Source organism: Pteronotus mesoamericanus, unplaced genomic scaffold (genome assembly GCF_021234165.1).
Source record: "Pteronotus mesoamericanus isolate MK-2021 breed Mesoamerican mustached bat unplaced genomic scaffold, CSHL_Meso_final scaffold_174, whole genome shotgun sequence".
Lineage (NCBI taxonomy): Eukaryota > Metazoa > Chordata > Mammalia > Chiroptera > Mormoopidae > Pteronotus > Pteronotus mesoamericanus.
In genome coordinates this window covers 37,767,954-37,785,499 of record NW_026555309.1, presented here as the reverse complement: position 1 = coordinate 37,785,499, position 17,546 = coordinate 37,767,954, and the positions used below count along the sequence as shown (strand labels likewise).

General features: G+C 45.7%; 1 protein-coding gene across 3 annotated transcripts; it reads left to right on the top strand.

Moving 5' to 3' along the window:
* Window positions 1–2,400: 2,400 nt before the first annotated feature.
* Window positions 2,401–7,417, top strand: LRATD2 (LRAT domain containing 2). Of its 3 annotated transcripts, none has more exons than XR_008530582.1 (3): window positions 2,401–2,721; window positions 3,268–4,980; window positions 5,816–7,417. XR_008530582.1 is itself a non-coding variant. In XM_054590484.1 (2 exons), the coding sequence occupies exon 2, from the start codon at window positions 3,362–3,364 to the stop codon at window positions 4,292–4,294; it is 933 nt and encodes a 310-aa protein (XP_054446459.1). In that variant the 5' UTR covers window positions 2,401–2,721; window positions 3,268–3,361; the 3' UTR covers window positions 4,295–7,417. The 3 variants fall into 3 exon arrangements, 1 of the variants encoding a protein (XP_054446459.1); XR_008530581.1 differs by having other exon boundaries at window positions 3,268–5,660; XM_054590484.1 differs by having other exon boundaries at window positions 3,268–7,417.
* The last annotated feature ends 10,129 nt before the right edge of the window (window positions 7,418–17,546 follow it).

Below are 17,546 nucleotides of genomic sequence, written 5' to 3'. Positions count from 1 at the left end.
TCCCACTTCTTACTTATTCCCCGCTGCCCTGGACAGGGATACTGTGAGAGTCACTAACTGGCATCCAGCCCTTCTTTTTACTGAGTGCCTTCTCTGAGGAGGTGTGTGGGATGTGACACTTGAGTTACCGATATGGGAAAAAGCTACAGGATGGCTAAGAATTCAAATGCAACTAACATTTCTTGCCTGAGTGGCTGCTCTTGGGAAAGGGACCTTCAGAGGCTTTGTCCTTTGCTGGCAAGGTCCCTGGCCCCCTCTGAGACCTGCCTCCTCTCACATTCATTTCCCATAGAGCAGCCAGGGTGCCAATCCTAAAACCCCAATACTTCTCCACCTTTCTAACTGCAATTCCTTGAAGAAAAGGAAGGAATTACTATAGGTGCAGATAAGCTAACAGAGTGCTTCTAATTCTAACAAGAGCGCCTTTAACCACAGCCCTATAGTCATAACAAGCAGTTGTCTGGAATACGGGGCTGCCTTAGGCCCATTCCTAAGGTTATTTCGCCCAATTTTAACACTCCCAAGGTTTGAGGAATAAGACAGCAAGGCAGTTCCCCTGGGATGGCAGCTCCAACTGACTCTATTTTAAAGTGGCTTTGTTTATCTTAATTTTCACAGTGTTTTTTATTATTAGATCTTTGCCCCAGAGTGCTGGTTGCAAACTCTCATGCTACTGTGTGCTAGGGATTCCGGCATCACCAGCCACCCTACACAGGGATCTACCACAGCTGACGGAGGCGGAGGTTTCCCAGTCTAACAGACATGGGATGACGCCCCACTGCCTTCCCATTCCTTGTAGAATGGGTACCTCCATGAGCTCACTTGGTAGTGGCAAATACCATTTAGGTGACAGCAGCCCTCAGCACTGTTATCAAAATGTGGGAAGTGGGGATTCATCTGGTCATACTTGCTTAAGGCTGGTCAGACAACACATAGGTAAATTTAATCTGCATGGAAGTCTCTTTTTGGTCTAACTTATACCGTGATCTTAGACTTGCTGAAGGACTAACTTTTATTACAGCTTTGCTAATATTGATTGTTTGGACTCAAAAGTACGTAAGTTGATTGATTTCCCCCCCCTCAAACTGAAAAGGATCGCGGCAGTGTTAGTATATTTCTGTTTCCACTGCTTGGTATATACACTGAATAAATAATAGCGTTACCTGGAAAAACTTAGTCAAAAGACACAGTGATGGAAAACAGAGTAGAGGAGGTCTTGAGTTGCATTCTTAATTCCACCACAAATTAGTTAGGATGTTCCCGTGAATACCTAAATTTGCCTGCTGTTGATGGTCTACCTCCACTCAGATCTATTTTTTCAAAAAACAAAGAACATTTTGGTAGCCTGTATCTTAGGTACAAAATACAAGCTGGCAGGGAGGGGGAAGGGAAGAAGTGTCCTCCTGTGGAGGTTAATAGGCAATATTCCTCTCCTTCTGTAAATCATTCTGTCACTTCCTTCTGTAAATCAGCAGGAAGGAAGTATATTCACCAGGGGCCTCTGCTAATTTGTTCTTACTTTAAGGACAATTAGGCAATTCCTACATATCTCACCGCCAAGAAAAACAGAGCTGAATACTTTCTCTCCCTACCAGACCAAATAGTAATTCAAAACAATGGAGGCTGTGAAATCAACTTTTTGCTAACTTTGGGGGACATTTAATAAACACAGCGCTGGTCTTGGAGGTAAGCCAGTAACTAAGTCTTCCTTCTGTTTTATACTGTGTCTTTTCTGTGAATTTTTTTTCCCAACTGTAAAGTTTCACAGCACTTATCCTGTAAATACCTCTAAACTGGCACACTTCTGGAGCTGTCCCACTGAAAAAAATCTTTGTTGTGAACATTGGCAAGAAATATGTTCCAGGAAGGAGAAGACATGCTTTTGATTCCTAATGACTGTCCCTCCCTCTCCAGGTCCTCTGGTAAAAGGGAAAGAAAACAAAACAGCAAACTCTTACTCCCTCTCTCATCTCTATACTGGCAGGTGGCGTTTGCCTTCCAACTTCTTAAAGCCTACAGGTCGGAAAAATGCGAACTGAGCAAGCAGAGAGGTCCCCACAGCAGGCCCTGGCTCTAAGAAGACAGGCGGGTTCCCAGTGGCCGGCGCAGACTCGCGTACTAAGAACACCAGTCTTGCCCACGCGTTGATAATTTACCAGCTGGATTTAAATCGGCTCCGGCGTGGGGGCGTGGCCTGGGCGGAGCCCCGCGGCCCGGGTGGGTCTGGCGGGGCGGGTATCCCGGAGGCTCTGCACCGTGTGGGAGAGTCCTGGGTTCCGGGAGCGAGCGCCTGTCTCTTTAAATGCCAGGGGCTGCGCTCCCGCCCGGGGAGCCCGGAGCCGGATCTACAATCCCGTCTCTCCCGCTCCAGCGCTTGTTGCTCGCCGGGACCGAGCGGGAGCTGGCGCCGCCAGGCAGCCAGGCTGCTTCCTTCTCTTCCTTCTCGCGCCCCACCTCCCCCTGGAGCCGGTTGAGGGGGAGCAGCAACACCAGCAGAAAGGAGGAGGTGCAGGGTGAACAGATACTGACTCCCACTTTCAAACCTTAAGGCTGTGTAGCCGAAGGGAGTAAGACATGCGTCGCTCCCCTCGGTCCAGCCTTGCTGCAGCCCGCGCCAGACTAGGAGGAACTGCGGAGCCCACACCTGCAAACTCGCCGTAGAAGTCTCAGCGTGTGGCCGGGGCCTCCTCCCGGTTCCCCAGGGCCTCCACCTCTCGACGGGTGAGTTTGCGCAGGTAACCCGAGCTAGGGGGCACGCGCGCGGGGGAAAGGAGGAGGAGACGGAAGAGGAAAGCGCCGCAGGTGTGCCAGGCAAGGTGGCTCACCTGCCCGGACCGTGCTACGTAGTCCCCGCCGGTTTCCTGGGGAAGGAGGTGTGGGGGGTGGGGGTAGTCTCAGGGGTTAAGTTAGGGCCCTAGTGTGGAGGGATTTTAGAAAAGGAGGGAGTGGAGTAAAGTTTTTCTTTCTCACCCCTCCTGCCTAGGCTTGGCAGGTAGGGCGCTGGCGGAAGCCCTGGGAGCTGCTGATGCAATGGACTTTTGCCCGAGCGAGGTGAAGGGCTGGGGGCGGGGGCTAGAGCTGCAGTCGCCTGGCCTCCTGAGACCGTGACCCTAGAGGTGGAGAAATGAGGGAAGGCTCTCTACACGAGACTCCTCGTTGAATGGTTCCAGGTGCTTGACCTGAACCTTTCTTCCGCCTCTTAACAAATCGTCCTTTACACTGAAGGGCTCGCTCCTATATGGCTTCCTTGCCTTCCTCTCCCAACAGGTGGTCTCAGCCCCTGTCCGGGGACATGTGCCAATGACCCTAGTGGTGGTTTCGCTTTCTCTTCTCTCGGCCGTGTGAACGTGTCCGCAGCGTGATGGGCAACCAGGTGGAGAAACTGACTCACCTAAATTATAAGGAAGTTCCCACAGCCGACCCGACTGGCATGGACCGGGACGACGGTCCTCGCATTGGGGTCTCCTACATCTTTTCCAATGACGACGAGGACGTGGAGCCGCAGCCGCCGCCCCAGGGGCCGGATGGCGGTGGCTTGCCCAAAGGCGGGGAGGGGCCGACGCTGCCCCCACCGCAGCCCTACGACCCTCGGCTGCACGAGGTGGAGTGCTCCGTGTTCTACCGCGACGAGTGCATCTACCAGAAAAGCTTCGCGCCAGGCTCCGCGGCACTGAGCACCTACACGCCAGAGAACCTGCTCAACAAGTGCAAGCCTGGCGACCTGGTGGAGTTCGTGTCGCAGGCCCAGTACCCGCACTGGGCTGTATACGTGGGCAACTTCCAGGTGGTGCACTTGCACCGGCTGGAAGTGAGCAACAGCTTCCTGACCGACGCGAGCCAGGGCCGGCGCGGCCGCGTGGTGAACGATCTGTACCGCTACAAGCCGCTCAGCCCCAGCGCGGTGGTGCGCAACGCGCTGGCGCAGGTAGGCGCTAAGGAGCGCGAGCTGAGCTGGCGCAACTCGGAGAGCTTCGCCGCCTGGTGCCGCTACGGCAAGCGCGAGTTTAAGATCGGCGGCGAGCTGCGCATCGGCAAGCAGCCCTACCGGCTGCAGATCCAGCTCTCTGCTCAGCGCAGCCACACGCTTGAGTTCCAGAGCCTGGAGGACCTGATCATGGAGAAGCGGCGCAACGATCAGATAGGGCGCGCAGCGGTGCTGCAGGAACTCGCCATGCACCTGCACCCGGCCGAGCCGGAAGAGGGCGACAGCGAAGCTGGGCGGACTAAGCCTCCTCCCGAGCGCCCTGCTGCGCCGGGCTGGGAGGAGGAGGATCGAGAGGCGGTGGTGCACTGACGGGAGAGCTGTGAGTGCAGAGCTGTGAGTGCAGAGCTGTGACAGGGAGCTGTTGCCAGCAGCCACTGCTCCCTCCCTCTACTCCTCCTCCAACACCTTCTGGGCCCCATCTGGGTTCCTGGGCCATTCATTTGGCAACCGGAGAGTTGGCAAAATGCGCAGCCAGCGGTGGCTTGAGCTTGTTATCTTGGACAGAGGAGGAAGAGGGAGCACGTAGGAACACTTTGGTTGGGGGCGCTACCTGCCCATCCTCTCAGCCTGTCTTCTCCCTGAGGTGGGGCAAACTGGGGGCATGCCTAACACTAAATCCCTGCTGGACCTGGGTCCAACATCAACCCTCCGTATGCACGCAGGCGTGGCGAAAAGTTAGGAGTACCAATGCCTGCTGTTGCCTTCTACCTGCTGCTCTGCCGCCCTGGGCCTGGAGGATGCCCTGTGCTAAGGCCAGAGTGGGATTGGGGCCACCAGAGCCGCATGTGGGCTGCCCCTGTGGAGCTGTGTGTGGGATCCAGGAGGCTGGGGTGATTTGTTTCAGGGGATTCCTGGGATGCAGGCTTGGAGAAACCAGGACCAAGTGTGGGAGCAGCGGCCCAAATGGAGCAGCCACCTGTGAAGTATAACAAAAGAGTCAGTAAACTTGGGCCACAAAACAAAGACTTTGCTACCTCCCTCCTCTGCATCCCCAGGTAATTCTCCCTCTGGGGCTGGCTGAGCCTCCTGCCCCCTCCTGCTCCACCAGCCACTTTCTAGGTTACAACTAAATCATTGTCATGGGCCAGCCAGGGGAAGGATTCAATTATGGTTCTGTTTGGCTGCCTTCGTTCCTCGCCTGCTATTGTAGGCACTTACAGCTGTGTTATTTGTTATCAAAGGAGGGAATAGCCTTTTGTGTCTCTGATCTAATTAAACCTGCTTGGCTGTGTTCATCCCCAGGTCACCCATGGGATTGGCTAGTGCCACCCCATAAAGTATCCACTACAGAAGCCGCTAAACAGGTTTGCCCTGGCAGGAATTAGTCACGCCCACTTCCCACTGAACCCCATTCCTGAACAGTGATGGTAACCTTTTTAAAATGTAAGGCTTCGGTGGTGGTTCTGTGAATTTTAATTCCCCTCACCACCCCATCCCCCACTTTTGTTCTGCTGCTGGTAAAATCTCAGGCCTGTGGCATATTTTAATGATAAGGTATTTATTTTGGTAGCCACTCTTGATGGACACTTAATTCAAGATGTGAAGTCTAATTATATTGCAACAGTCTCGTTGTTTGGAGAACACACTTTGAATGCTTGCTTAAGAGACCTGACAGCAATCACAAATGCCACCTGGTATAGTCAGTGCCAAATCTGGTGATGGTCCTAAAGCACAGGTTAGTGATTGTGGGATCTGCTGATAGCAGACTGGCCAATACTATTTGGATCCGCTGCTGAGCTACAGTTTGCTCTACTAGGAGACTTAAATTTTTTTACATCCTGTTCCTTGTAGTCATGTGAGCTTTTTAATGATGTGTGCCCTGTATTTCAGAATGCGTCTCTGCTGCTCATTGGCATTGCTCATCCTGTCTCAAAAGTTGAGTAAAGTTTTTACTTCTCTTGGGAGTCATTAGAGATTGCACTGAACACGTCATTTTTGTGACCTAATTCTTACAGTTGGAGTAGAATCACATTTGAGTGTTTCACAGCGTGGCTATCCTTGGGCCTTCCGCCTGACTATCTCTAAATCAAGGCAACAAGACTTGAAAGAGGCCCTTGTATACTTTTTCCAAGCTTGGCAGTTGTGGCCATAATTTTAGTCTTCATAGCACCTCCACATGACATCATTTAATTACAAGGGCATTACTATGTTCCCTGTTTGTTGACGACAGGTGTCACCAGACAGGTCCTATATCGCTTTATTAGAGATGAACCACACTCAGCTCCAGTCTGTGACTTGGAGACGTATCATTCTAGTTTCCATGTTTAGTAAATCTCACCGCTTTTTGTTTATGTTCTCTTGCTCATGGAAAAGTGGCGGAGTAACACGGCTTAAGACATTGAGGAGATCCTGCTCTACCTAAGAGATCTGGATTTTCTTTTATGCTTAACACAGTAGTACAAATTAAAGGTAATGGCTAATGTGCAGAGAGCGGGAAGGAAGGAGACCAGCACTGCCCAGCAGCTCTGGGCTAGCAAGCTGGCCAGCTGTCCTTTCACTTCTCCATCTCTGTCTCCCTCCTCTGCCCTCAAATGGAAAGTGAATGTCAGCGGTCATACTGAGGTAGAGCAGTGACTCTCTCTTGTTGCAAATGAACTGCTTTTTGTGAGAAGTCTCGAACGCGAAGAAGAACTCCTGTAAGACCTACACCGACCATTGCATTCTGCCTCTGGAGAAGAGGTTTTTGATAACAGGGCTTGACAATGAGCTAGAAGAGGAAATAGATCTACTCCAGGGGCTGCTTTCCTGTGTAAAGCAAGCGTTTTGTACAGGGCACCAGAGATGTGAAATATGTGATACGTAGGAGCAGTGATTCCATCGGAGTTTTTGTAGGGCTATAGAGCTTCAAGTAAAGCACCAACCAACCAGGGCAGGTGCCAAGAAAAGAGAATCGAATCAGCTCTTGGCTCTGTCCTCAAGATGGCAGTGTTGTGGATAAGTGAGGTTTTAACCCCAGGCAATGGCTACGTCTGGCACTTTAAAAACATATATTTAATACTTTTTGTTTCTCCTTAGGCTTAGGACCTTAGAACTGTTTTGTACTTTGAATAACAGATGCTATTTGAAGAAAAGATATACCGACTCTAATGTTCTTCGGAGGCTCTGGCAGGGATAAGCAGGACACCCTACTGGAACGTGTGCTAAGTGTAATCAGACAAACTCTATTTTCTTACTTGAGCAACTTTTTTATTGAGACTGCTTATGTATGTCAGGAGCCCATGACTTCAGCTACGCAACTTTTGTACTGAAAAAACTCAACTTTTTGTAGTTCCTATTCCACATTTAACTTAAAAATAATGTTAATAGCACTAAAATGCCTGGCAGAAGGCTTTGTTCCAGAACTGTAAGGAAATTTTTAGTTTTTATGAAAAATGACCCTTCAGTGGTTAAACGTCTCATGTCTTTGGTGCTTCTGACCCTGCTAGCACCACTAGACAACACCACAACCATGTGGAAACGTATTTTTGGAAACAAAACTTTAATTTTATATGACATATGCTATGGAGAGTGAAGAAGATTTAAGGACTTCTTGTTTTCTATTTTTTTCTTAACAAAATGGAATCCACTGTGTTGAAGACTCTTGATATTATGTGATTGTCTAACCAATTTTTCATAAGTTGGAATAAAATCTAATGTGATCATGGTTATTGAATGGATTTGTTTGGAAAGGTATATTTTATTTATGAATTTTAAAAATCAGGGTAACTATAAACTTGACTGGTTTATTCAACTTTTCATTATGCTGTTATGTTCTTTGTTATAATACTGTAACCCATGGAGAATTACATACACTAACGTGATAAATTCTACATGTATTTTATTTCCCAGTGAATTGTGTAAACTTTATTTTTGTTGAAGATTATATGTTAATCAATATGTTCTCATATGACTTCTTGAGAAGGAGGTTCCAATATGAAATTGTATCATTTCCTTCAAAATGAAGGGCAGTGCTTAGTTAAATAAAAGATTGATGACATCTTTTAAACCATTTCCTCTTCACTATGTCTTCTTAAAATAAAATCTAACAAGCTCTTTTGAAAAATGCTATGAGGGTTCCCCATAAACCATCTATTGGATTTAACTGAATTTATTTATTTTTTCCACTTGTATACCTTTTTTCCTGACATCTTTGGTCCATCCATATCCAAGCTATGCAGATAAACTGCAGTTTTTCTGAGAACATTAAGTGTGTATCATTTCAGTTGCTTAGTAAACATTTTGATGAATCATTTAGCGACTGAAAATGCTCCCTGCATTTACTGTGTGAGAATTAATCACCCATTGTTTATAGGCTATCAGTGCTCACGAGAAATGTCTCATGAACATAAATCTTCAATACACGTTGATTTTCAGGATTAATGCAAACATGGCTGGAAACCACACACACATTTCGGAATCTACACTGGAAAGTTGTGGAGTTAAGGTCAGTAACCCATGCTGCATCTTAGGGTGGTTTTAGAGTCCCAGACAAAGAGAATGAGCTCAAGGAGTCATATAATTACAGAAAATGGGTAAGTGTAAGCACGTGCTACTGTCGGCATGAAGAGTGCAGGTGCCCATGGTTGATAAAGGAGCAGATGTGGCATCTGGGACTAGTGTGGGGGAGGCCACCTGCTCTCCTTAGGCCAGCACCTGGAAACGCTCCCACAAGCCTGTGAAGTTCAAAAGCCTGAGTTTTACCCGCAGACTCCTGTGAGCATTTTAAGTAGGAAGAAAGTTGAGTGCTGAAAGCTATAAGGAGCTCAAGCGGCAGTGAGACCCTTCTTCCCTAGCGTGGGAGTCCATAATTTGTCATGGTTCTCATTGCACAAGAAAGTAGGGGAGGGAAGCCTAACCTGGAATGTGTATTTTATTCTTGGGTGATTTTGGTGGAGGCTGCTGTTCCCATTTCTCCTAAGTGACTGAGTTTGCTTAATGTAGGAAAATGACATGTTGGAAAGCATTTAAAAAGAGCTCAAAATGAACAGGCTCAGAATATGTCTAGAAGGGCTTTTATTTCCTTTTACTGAATTTACTGGAAAAGCTGCTGATAGAACAAATACAGCAATTTTGTCTGCAGAGTAGATACAGGAATGATTAGTGTCCATTTGCAATCACAGCAGGGTACTAAGTATGAAGGGTTAAAGGATGTTGAGCTCTAGCCTAGGTTTTAGAACATGCAGAAGGTAAACAGGAACTTTCAGGAGAGTCCCTACCCCTGAGCTTGTTTGTAAGGGGAAATCGATTTCAATCCTACATGGAGTACAGATTATAATGAAAAGTGGCCCTGTAAATACTGATGGGTGATTGGTATTCAAATGAAGGAGATGTGTGTAGGTTCAATTGAAGTACTCCTGTTGGAGAAATGGGATCAAAAAGCACTGGAAATGCAAAAGATGAAGGAAAAGGAATGTAAATAATATAGCTAATATTCACAGGGTACTTAACTGGGAGGCTCCAAGAATACAAAGATAAACCAGATCCATACTTTATAGTTTCTATCCTCATATTACTCGTATTCTAAGAGGTGAGGCAGATCACTACTTACCAAAAAGAAGTTCACAAGAAGGTATTTATTGATCATTACAGTGATGATACATGCAATGAAGGATAGGTACAGGGTGGCGCGGGGGGAGGATGGATCTCCATCAAAGAATCAGTGAAGGCTTCTCTGAGGAAGTATTTATGCTGAAAAGATAGAGGGAAAGCCAGGTACTTCAGAATAGGCATGATGACATCCATTCAGGGAGGAAGGCTGGGGAGTAGGTAAATGAACATGGAGTGCTCTCAAAATGCCTTGGCTTCATGCTCCAGTAGGACGTCTCCTTGGGATTCCCTTCCATACCATGCTAACTCATCCATGCATCTCAGGAGCTTGACATGGGACCAGGCAAAGAAACCCTCACTCAAGAATGGAGTGACAGAGTGAACTTGGGGTTGGGGTTTGGTAGACTAGAAAACCCTCATTATCTCAAGGTGGTGGCATGACTATAGTTAGAGGAAGGCAACGCAGCAGTAGTTTTTAAGGTGGATTGAACAGGGACAGCAAATGAGTGCTTCCTCCCAGAACTAGAGGTTGTACTGCTAATGCTAGTGGTGACTTAAGTTGCTAGGCAGGTTATGAAGTGGAGGGAAAATTTGAGCCTTTGCCTGGTAGAAGTGAGAGGTGAAGCAGCCCAGGCCAGGCAGGCAGAGGTCAGACAGAGCCAGAAGTTTTGCAGCTTGTCTGCCATAGCTGTGGAATCATGGTTGAGAAAGAGTTGGTTTGGTTCATTTGACCACCACCAGCCACTGCTGTAATAGAGTCTCTTGTGCCTTGTGAAGTGTGTCCATGAAGACTCAAAAGATGAGTTCTCAGCTACTTTTTTCGGGAAACTTGTACAACAATGTCATTAACTTCCAAGGTATGATTATCTTGATATTCAATGCATTCTTTTTAACTTTATAACTTTGAAGATCATCCGTTGTTAAGCCAAACTGTGAGGTAGAGGGTCTGACCTAGGCACACAGAATCAAATAGTGGCTAAGTCTTGAGGGTCAAACTACCTGGGTTTTTCTACTCCTGGCTCTGCCTACAGTTAACCTTAGGAGAAGTTATGTACTTGATTGAAAAAATGTATTTCCTCTTCTGTACAATGCAGCTGCTGTCACTGGTCAGTTCACTTAACTCTCTCCATTTCAGTTGTATTTGTAAAATAACAATTAATTAACATAATATGATTGGACTATAAGAATTGCATCTACTTCAAATGGACACTGTGAACACAAAATGAAACAATGGCCATAAAGCCCAGATCAATACCTATTATGATTAACTAGAGAAAATTTGGGCTATAGCCTGCATTCAAAAGCCTTATTCACAATAAATAAAGTTACTGTCTGGGAGAGAGGTGTTCTTCCCTTTAGCCTGGGAGAATTTCTTAGCTAAATACCGGAAATTAGTAAGGTAAGAACACTAGATAACTAGTTACAAGATAACTCTAGTTAACACTTTAGTTTAGCCACCACTTTCATGTTTCAAATTTCATGTTTCATGTTTCTTGAGCTTTGATCTTTAGTAGATGAACCATTTAACTATTTTTTCTTACGTTTACTCATTAATTCAAATATTTCCAGAGAACTTTGAAGGTGCTAGATGCTGGAGAGCCAAGGGAGGGGGTGAGAAGGGCTGTGGCAGGAATAATATTAATAGTGATGAGGTCCCCTTGTTCGCGCCGTCCCGTTTTCATCATCACACAGCCTTCTGGACAGATGCTAATATTTTCATTTTACAGTTGAGGAAACCTGTTTAGAGAAATGAGGTGGTTTGTCCATGGTCACATAGCTAATAAATGACAACTTGTGGCCTGGAATAGGATCGCTGATCTCCAAAGCCCCAGGCTGTGGTCCCTCCACTCAAAGAGCATCTGACCATTCCCACCGCTTCCTTTCTCCCTTCTCCTTACCTGTGAAGAATACCTTATCGTCTGCATCAACATCTGCTGTGCAGCATTATCTGAACAGCTTGTATATTTGCAGCAACTCTCTTTGAGGCAGCGACTCTGGGAAGCAGGAAGAGGCAGGACGGGGAGGAGGCAACTCACAGCCAAGAGGGACTTTACATCCTTATCATGAGTAACAGTGACAAGCCTGGGGCGAATGTTCACTGTCCCAAATTACTCCCACTGTCCCTGTGGCTGAGCCCTCTGCCAACCCCTTCTCTGATAACTGCCCTTCTGCCTGCCCTTTTGTGCCATCACTTTTCCCTTCAGGCCAAGGTCTGGCCACACAGGCCTCGATTCATGCCTTCAACCCTTGACTCACTGTGTGACCTTCGGCAAGTTACTAAGTTAGGAACTTCTTTAAGCCACCGTGACTTATCTAAAAGATGGGGCTACCAGTCCATAGGGCTGTTCATCGCCTTCTGTGGTTCAGCGTAAATCCAGAGCACCGTGAGGCGCACAGGTGTGGTGTGGTAGCCATATGGGCTCTGCCACAAGTGGCTCTGCTATGACTATGACAGAGGACCTTGAACAAGTCCCTTTACTACTCCAGGATCCTGAATCTATGTTTCTGCGTGTGGAGCCCCCAAATCCAGCCGGAGGAGCCTATGGCAAGATTCTAAGTGCGACTTTATCCTTTGAGATGGTTATAGAAGTTGCTAGGCAGTCTACTTAATTATAATTAATTAATACTAATTAGTGCTGGTGCCTTGGCCATAATAAATGTAAAAAAGTTAGTATGAATAATAACACAACTAAGGATTGAATTTTAGAGAGTGCTTTTATTGTGAAAAGTAAGGAATGTACATCAGTCTTTTTTTTTTTTTTTTGTATTGGCAAACAATGATTTTATATTAGGACCAAATGTGGGCCATAGATGAGGAAAAAGGTGATTGATAGGAGTAAATTCAATCATGTCTCCTTTATTTTAGAAAAGATATTTAAATTTATTTTTCATTTTTTAAAAATTTTTGAACACTGATTCCCCCCCAACCCCCTGCCCCCAAGAGTACAATTCTCTTTGCTACCTGGCTCTACTATTGGCCAATATACGGAAAGGATTCTCCCTTATCTCAATGGATGTACATGCCTTATTCTACTTTATTCTAATGGAGCCTACTTGTTTTATATTTCAGAAAGAGCAAGGCTGTTCATAAAGCCATAAAGCATTAAATGGTGGTAGTTCTTTGTGCCAACATCTATTGTAGTACAGAAAAAAATAATAGACCTTGTTTTTTAGAACAGTTTTAAGTTCACAATGAAATTGAGTGGAAAACACAGAGTTCTCACGTTCCCTGTCTCCAACCTCACAGCCTCCCCCACCATCAACATGGGTCTCAGTGAGGTCAACTGGTTACAATGGATGAACTAACATTAATACAGCCTTGTCAACCATAGTTTACATTAGGTTTCCCCTTTTGTGTTGTACATTCTATGGTTTTCACTAATGTATCCATCATCGTGGCATCATACAGAATAGCTTTACTCTTTTTTTCTCCCCCTCATCCAGGGGGTGGCGAAGGGTCTGGACTAGGCTTCCTGGAGAGAGTAAGCAGGTAGGTGAGGTCTTATCAGAGAAAGATTCTAACATAGTCCTGCTCCCGTCTCATCAGTCCTTTATTTTAGGAGTAAAGCGCACATCTGTCTTTGTGTGATGGGGTGGGGGTGTTTGTGAGAACCAATATTATAAATTGCTCAGTAATCCCCTCTTTTTGTCTCGTAGCGCTGGAAGAGTTCAGCCACCTCTGGTACAGGAGGGAAAGATCTGAAAGAGTATCTCGAGCACCGCCTCCAGCTGGCTACAGGCAGTCCAAGCAGTGCCGAAGGCAAGGATGGGCTCCGCGGTGTTTTCAGGGAATGGGAGGCGCTGGGGGAAGCATGGGCCAGTGCCAGAGTCAGGCCCGGCGGTCAGCCCAGCACCTCCCCTTTCTGGGCCACCTGGCAGATGACCTCACCTGGCTCAGGAGGCTGCTGTGTGTTCATTTGTCAAGTGGGGATAATATCGCACCTACCTTGTGTTGTTATGGAGTTAGTGGAAATATACGTAAATCACTCAGAAGTAGTCCTGGCATGAAGTTATATGGTGAGCGGTTGCTTGGTGTCATTACCCATTTTCTCGTCTGGAGTTTTGCCTAGTGGGTGTGACGCAACACCAGAGCCTCACAGGTGAAATTCAGATTGGAGCAGGTTAAGCCAAACTTGACCAGAGTTTGGTCACAGATGGTGAAACATTTGGTTTTGTAATAGCTAACGCTCTCTGGCCCCAGGTGTTTGGAGAAGAAATAATAAGTCACACACACACACACACACACACACACACCCCTCCCTCCCACCCACCCACCCAACAAGTCAAGTGCATCGTTTTGTCTGACTTGTTGGTTTGTCCCCAGCCTGACAACTTAGAAGGCAAAGCTTAGGCAGTAATATCTTTGTAAAGCTATAATTGTTTGATTACCTCCCTGGGTAATGATGCCTTTATCTGCCTGACCTTTAAGCCTATGAATATTTTCCTTGTTGTCATTTTATTTCTTTTCTTTACATTTCAAAAATCATATGTGCTAGTATAAAATAAGTTCAAATACCAAAGTGTATAAAATAAAAGGACACCCTCCATTGCTTTCTCTTACCCTGTTCTACCTCTAACATGGGTTATCAGTAGTAGCTGTGTTTGTGTGTTCCTTCTAGACTTTTTTCCCTGAATATTCAGATACAGTATCTGCATATATTTTCCCAGTTTTTAAAAATTAGATTATCCTACCCATATTATTCTGCCACTTTTTTAAACTCATCAGTAAATTAAGACTTTCTTTTATGTTAGTACAGATAGTATCTGGAACATTCTTTTGAAACAGTTGCTTAAGAATTTCATAGTAAAAGGCTTCTGTTCCTTATCGATACATTCCTTCATTGATGTCCATTTAAACTATAGCCAATGTTTCTTAATTATAAATGATACCACAAACATCTTGCTATACCTACTCTTGGCATATATGTGAGTATTTCTGAAGGATGTAATTGTTGTGATGAAATTTCTGGATATAAGGTTATGCAAAATTTATATTTTGATAGGAAAACCATATGGTTCTTGATAAAAGATTGTGCCAGTTTAGAGTAACGCTCATAACATTCTCAAGTGTTTGAAAAATATTTGTTGTTTGATTTTCTTTAAGAGTTTTATTTTTTCCACTTGAGCTAGTCTCATTGGTATCATCAAGAATTCAAATCAGTGCTTTACTAGTTTTATTCTCTTATAGACATTCTAATTCTCTCAGCATTTGGTTATTGGACCAGCCTGGCAAATTCTAAAGTGCAATCTATGAACTTGAACAAACAGCAGAAAGTAATAGAGGAAGGTATCCAAAATTACCCTTCTTTTTAAAATGTAAATCAGAGTGATTTACACCCTTTAGTGGCTTCCAATAGTGCCTGGAATTACATTGAAGTTTCTTACTGCGGCCTGCTGACCTGCAGGATCTGCCTTCTGCTGATGTTGCCGGCCTTACTTCTTATCACTTCCCCTTGTAGCCTTATTGAAGACTTACAGGCTTATATTTATATATTTATTTTCCTAATCTCACCAAGGGTTTTCTTTCTTGCTTTAGAGCAGTGTGTGCATTTGAAACTATAACTTTATCAAACAATTACTAAAGATATTATGATGACATGCAGTAAGATGATATTATAGGCAAACTAATGCCCCGCCCCCCAAGAAAGATGTCTATATGCCAATCTCCAGACCTGTGAATATGTTTTCTGATCAGTCACACTCCCAAAATTGAGGATATATTGGGAAGGAGAGCAAATAACCCAGAACCTCCTATTTTCACCAATGCACCACATCACTTTGGACAAACCTTTCCCTTTCCTGCCTATCACATTCTTAACGTTCGCTTTGGAAATGTGAACATTTACCTCACATTGGGTGCACCCACATCCCTGGGTTAGGCGCACTGGGAAAATAAGAATTGTGTTTAGAGGTATAAATAATGGTTCGATAGTTGTGGGCTTGTTGGAAAAATCACATTAAAGAGTCAGAAGGATCTTGGAAGTAACAAAGATAGAACAAGACATTCAACTGTGACATGCAGTTAGGGGCAAGAGGACACTTGGGTCATCTTGGTTATCTCCAGCAATGACAACACTCATTTGTACCATGAATGCATCTCCAAAGCATGTTTCACCTATTATCGCATTTGATATTTGCAGCCTTTCCTTGAGGTGGTGTAACCAGGCGCAGGTCCAGCTGCTTGCCACTGTGAAGCCAATATTTGAGAGGCAGGTGCTGACGTAAAGGAAAGTGGTTTATTTTCAGGTGCCAGCCACCTGGAAGGTGGGAGACTCATGTCTCAAAGCCCGTCTCCCTGCTTCAGTGGAGGCAGGCAGAGGTTTTTATAAGGAGAAGGGAACAGAACAAAAAAGGGGGGGTGTTGCCAAGTTCTCTACATTCAGACGAGCGCAGTCCATTCTGACAAGGCAAATGATGGTCCGGTGTGCAGCATCCTGGTTTAGCCATCATGGATTCAGATCATTGTGACTTCACATCATCCTGGCTCCGTGCTTGAAGGTCAGCGAGTCTCCTGGACCTGGGATGCCTGAAAGTTGGGGTCTATATCTTTTGAAGATAGTTTCTAGGATTCTTATACAAACATGGTACTTATCTATAAGCTACATAGCAGTCAGTGTCTGCATTTACAGAAACGATGTCAAAGGAATAGTTGGTTGGTTACAATTTCCCACCATTACAATTTTCCACTGTTACACTGAGACCCCCATGGATATCCTTACCATCCAACTAACAAGCACATGCCTGCAGAGACGGAGCCACCAGCACCCGGCTCCAGCTCTCTGTGGAACATTTTGATAGGTTGATGACGACCAAAATACTGTTAACATCACTGCAGTATATTAGCTTAGTGCCTATAAGTCCTATCTCATCCATTTATAGATGATGAAGGAAGCGAGGGAGGGAATAATTAACTTTACCCAAGGTCACACAGCTAAAAATGTCTTAAACCTGAGACTATTTCATTTCTAAACCATGCCCAGTCGCCACGGAGTAGAGTCCCTGTCTCCAAGGGACCCTGCGACCTTGGGCTGCATCTCTTAGAGGGACAACGGTGAGAATGATCCTTCTGGCTTCTCTACCTCCCTGGGCATCGAAAAGTGCCAAGATAGCGAAACCTTCCTTGTCTCTTTGTTCAGGGCTAATAATCAAGTTAGGGATCAATTTTAGGCCAGAGAGCAAACACAACTTGTTAATTATTCACAGAGTTGCATACACTCTTCCCTTGAAACTGCTTCAACCAGCTGTGACAAGCCAGAACTACAAAGCTGGTAAAACAAACTTGTTGGAAATAACTAGTTAGAGCGAAGCATGTGAATGTGTCTTTAGAGAGGGAATGTGAACCAATGAAAGCGGAGACACAATAGCCTTGGGAACCAGATAGACTCCCCTCATGAGCTCTGTCCAATCCAGCAAGCCACGTAACCAGTGTTCTTTCTTTCTTTATTTACAAAATGAGAATAAGTACCTTGAAGAGCTATTTGCGGTCAGATACAATGGGGACACAGCCTGGAGCTCAGTGCCTGGCACGAGCAACAGAGAGTCAAGACGTTTACTAACCTGGACTCCAGGACCCTAAAGAAACCAGAGGAGCCGTGACTCAGCATCCCAGCCACTCCCAGAGGCCCCCTGCAGGTTGCAGTTAACGCTTCTCTTGTTAGATCCCTGGGGACAAGGATGTGGCTGTTTACCGACAGGATGGAAATCTCTTAGCTGCTGTACTTGGGTGCCTTGACTGCCCAGCAGCCCTGGCTCGCAGTAGAAGAAAGCGCTCAGCCCCGCCCCCCAACCCCCCACGGGCTGTCCTTCGTCATATGAGAAAGAGGGAATGACAAGGGGCCGCTCACAGTTGAGGGGCTGGCTTGTTTCCAGTGGTACAGAAGGGGTAAAGGGAAAGCCGAACCCTTCTCCCTCCTACCTCTGACCCTCACTCCCCCGAAATAACCATTAGTAGCAGATTCTTGTATCTCTTTCCAGAAATTTGTCAATTAGCCTTCCTTCCTTTCATACAAGAGGAATCATAAGATAATGATAGCTA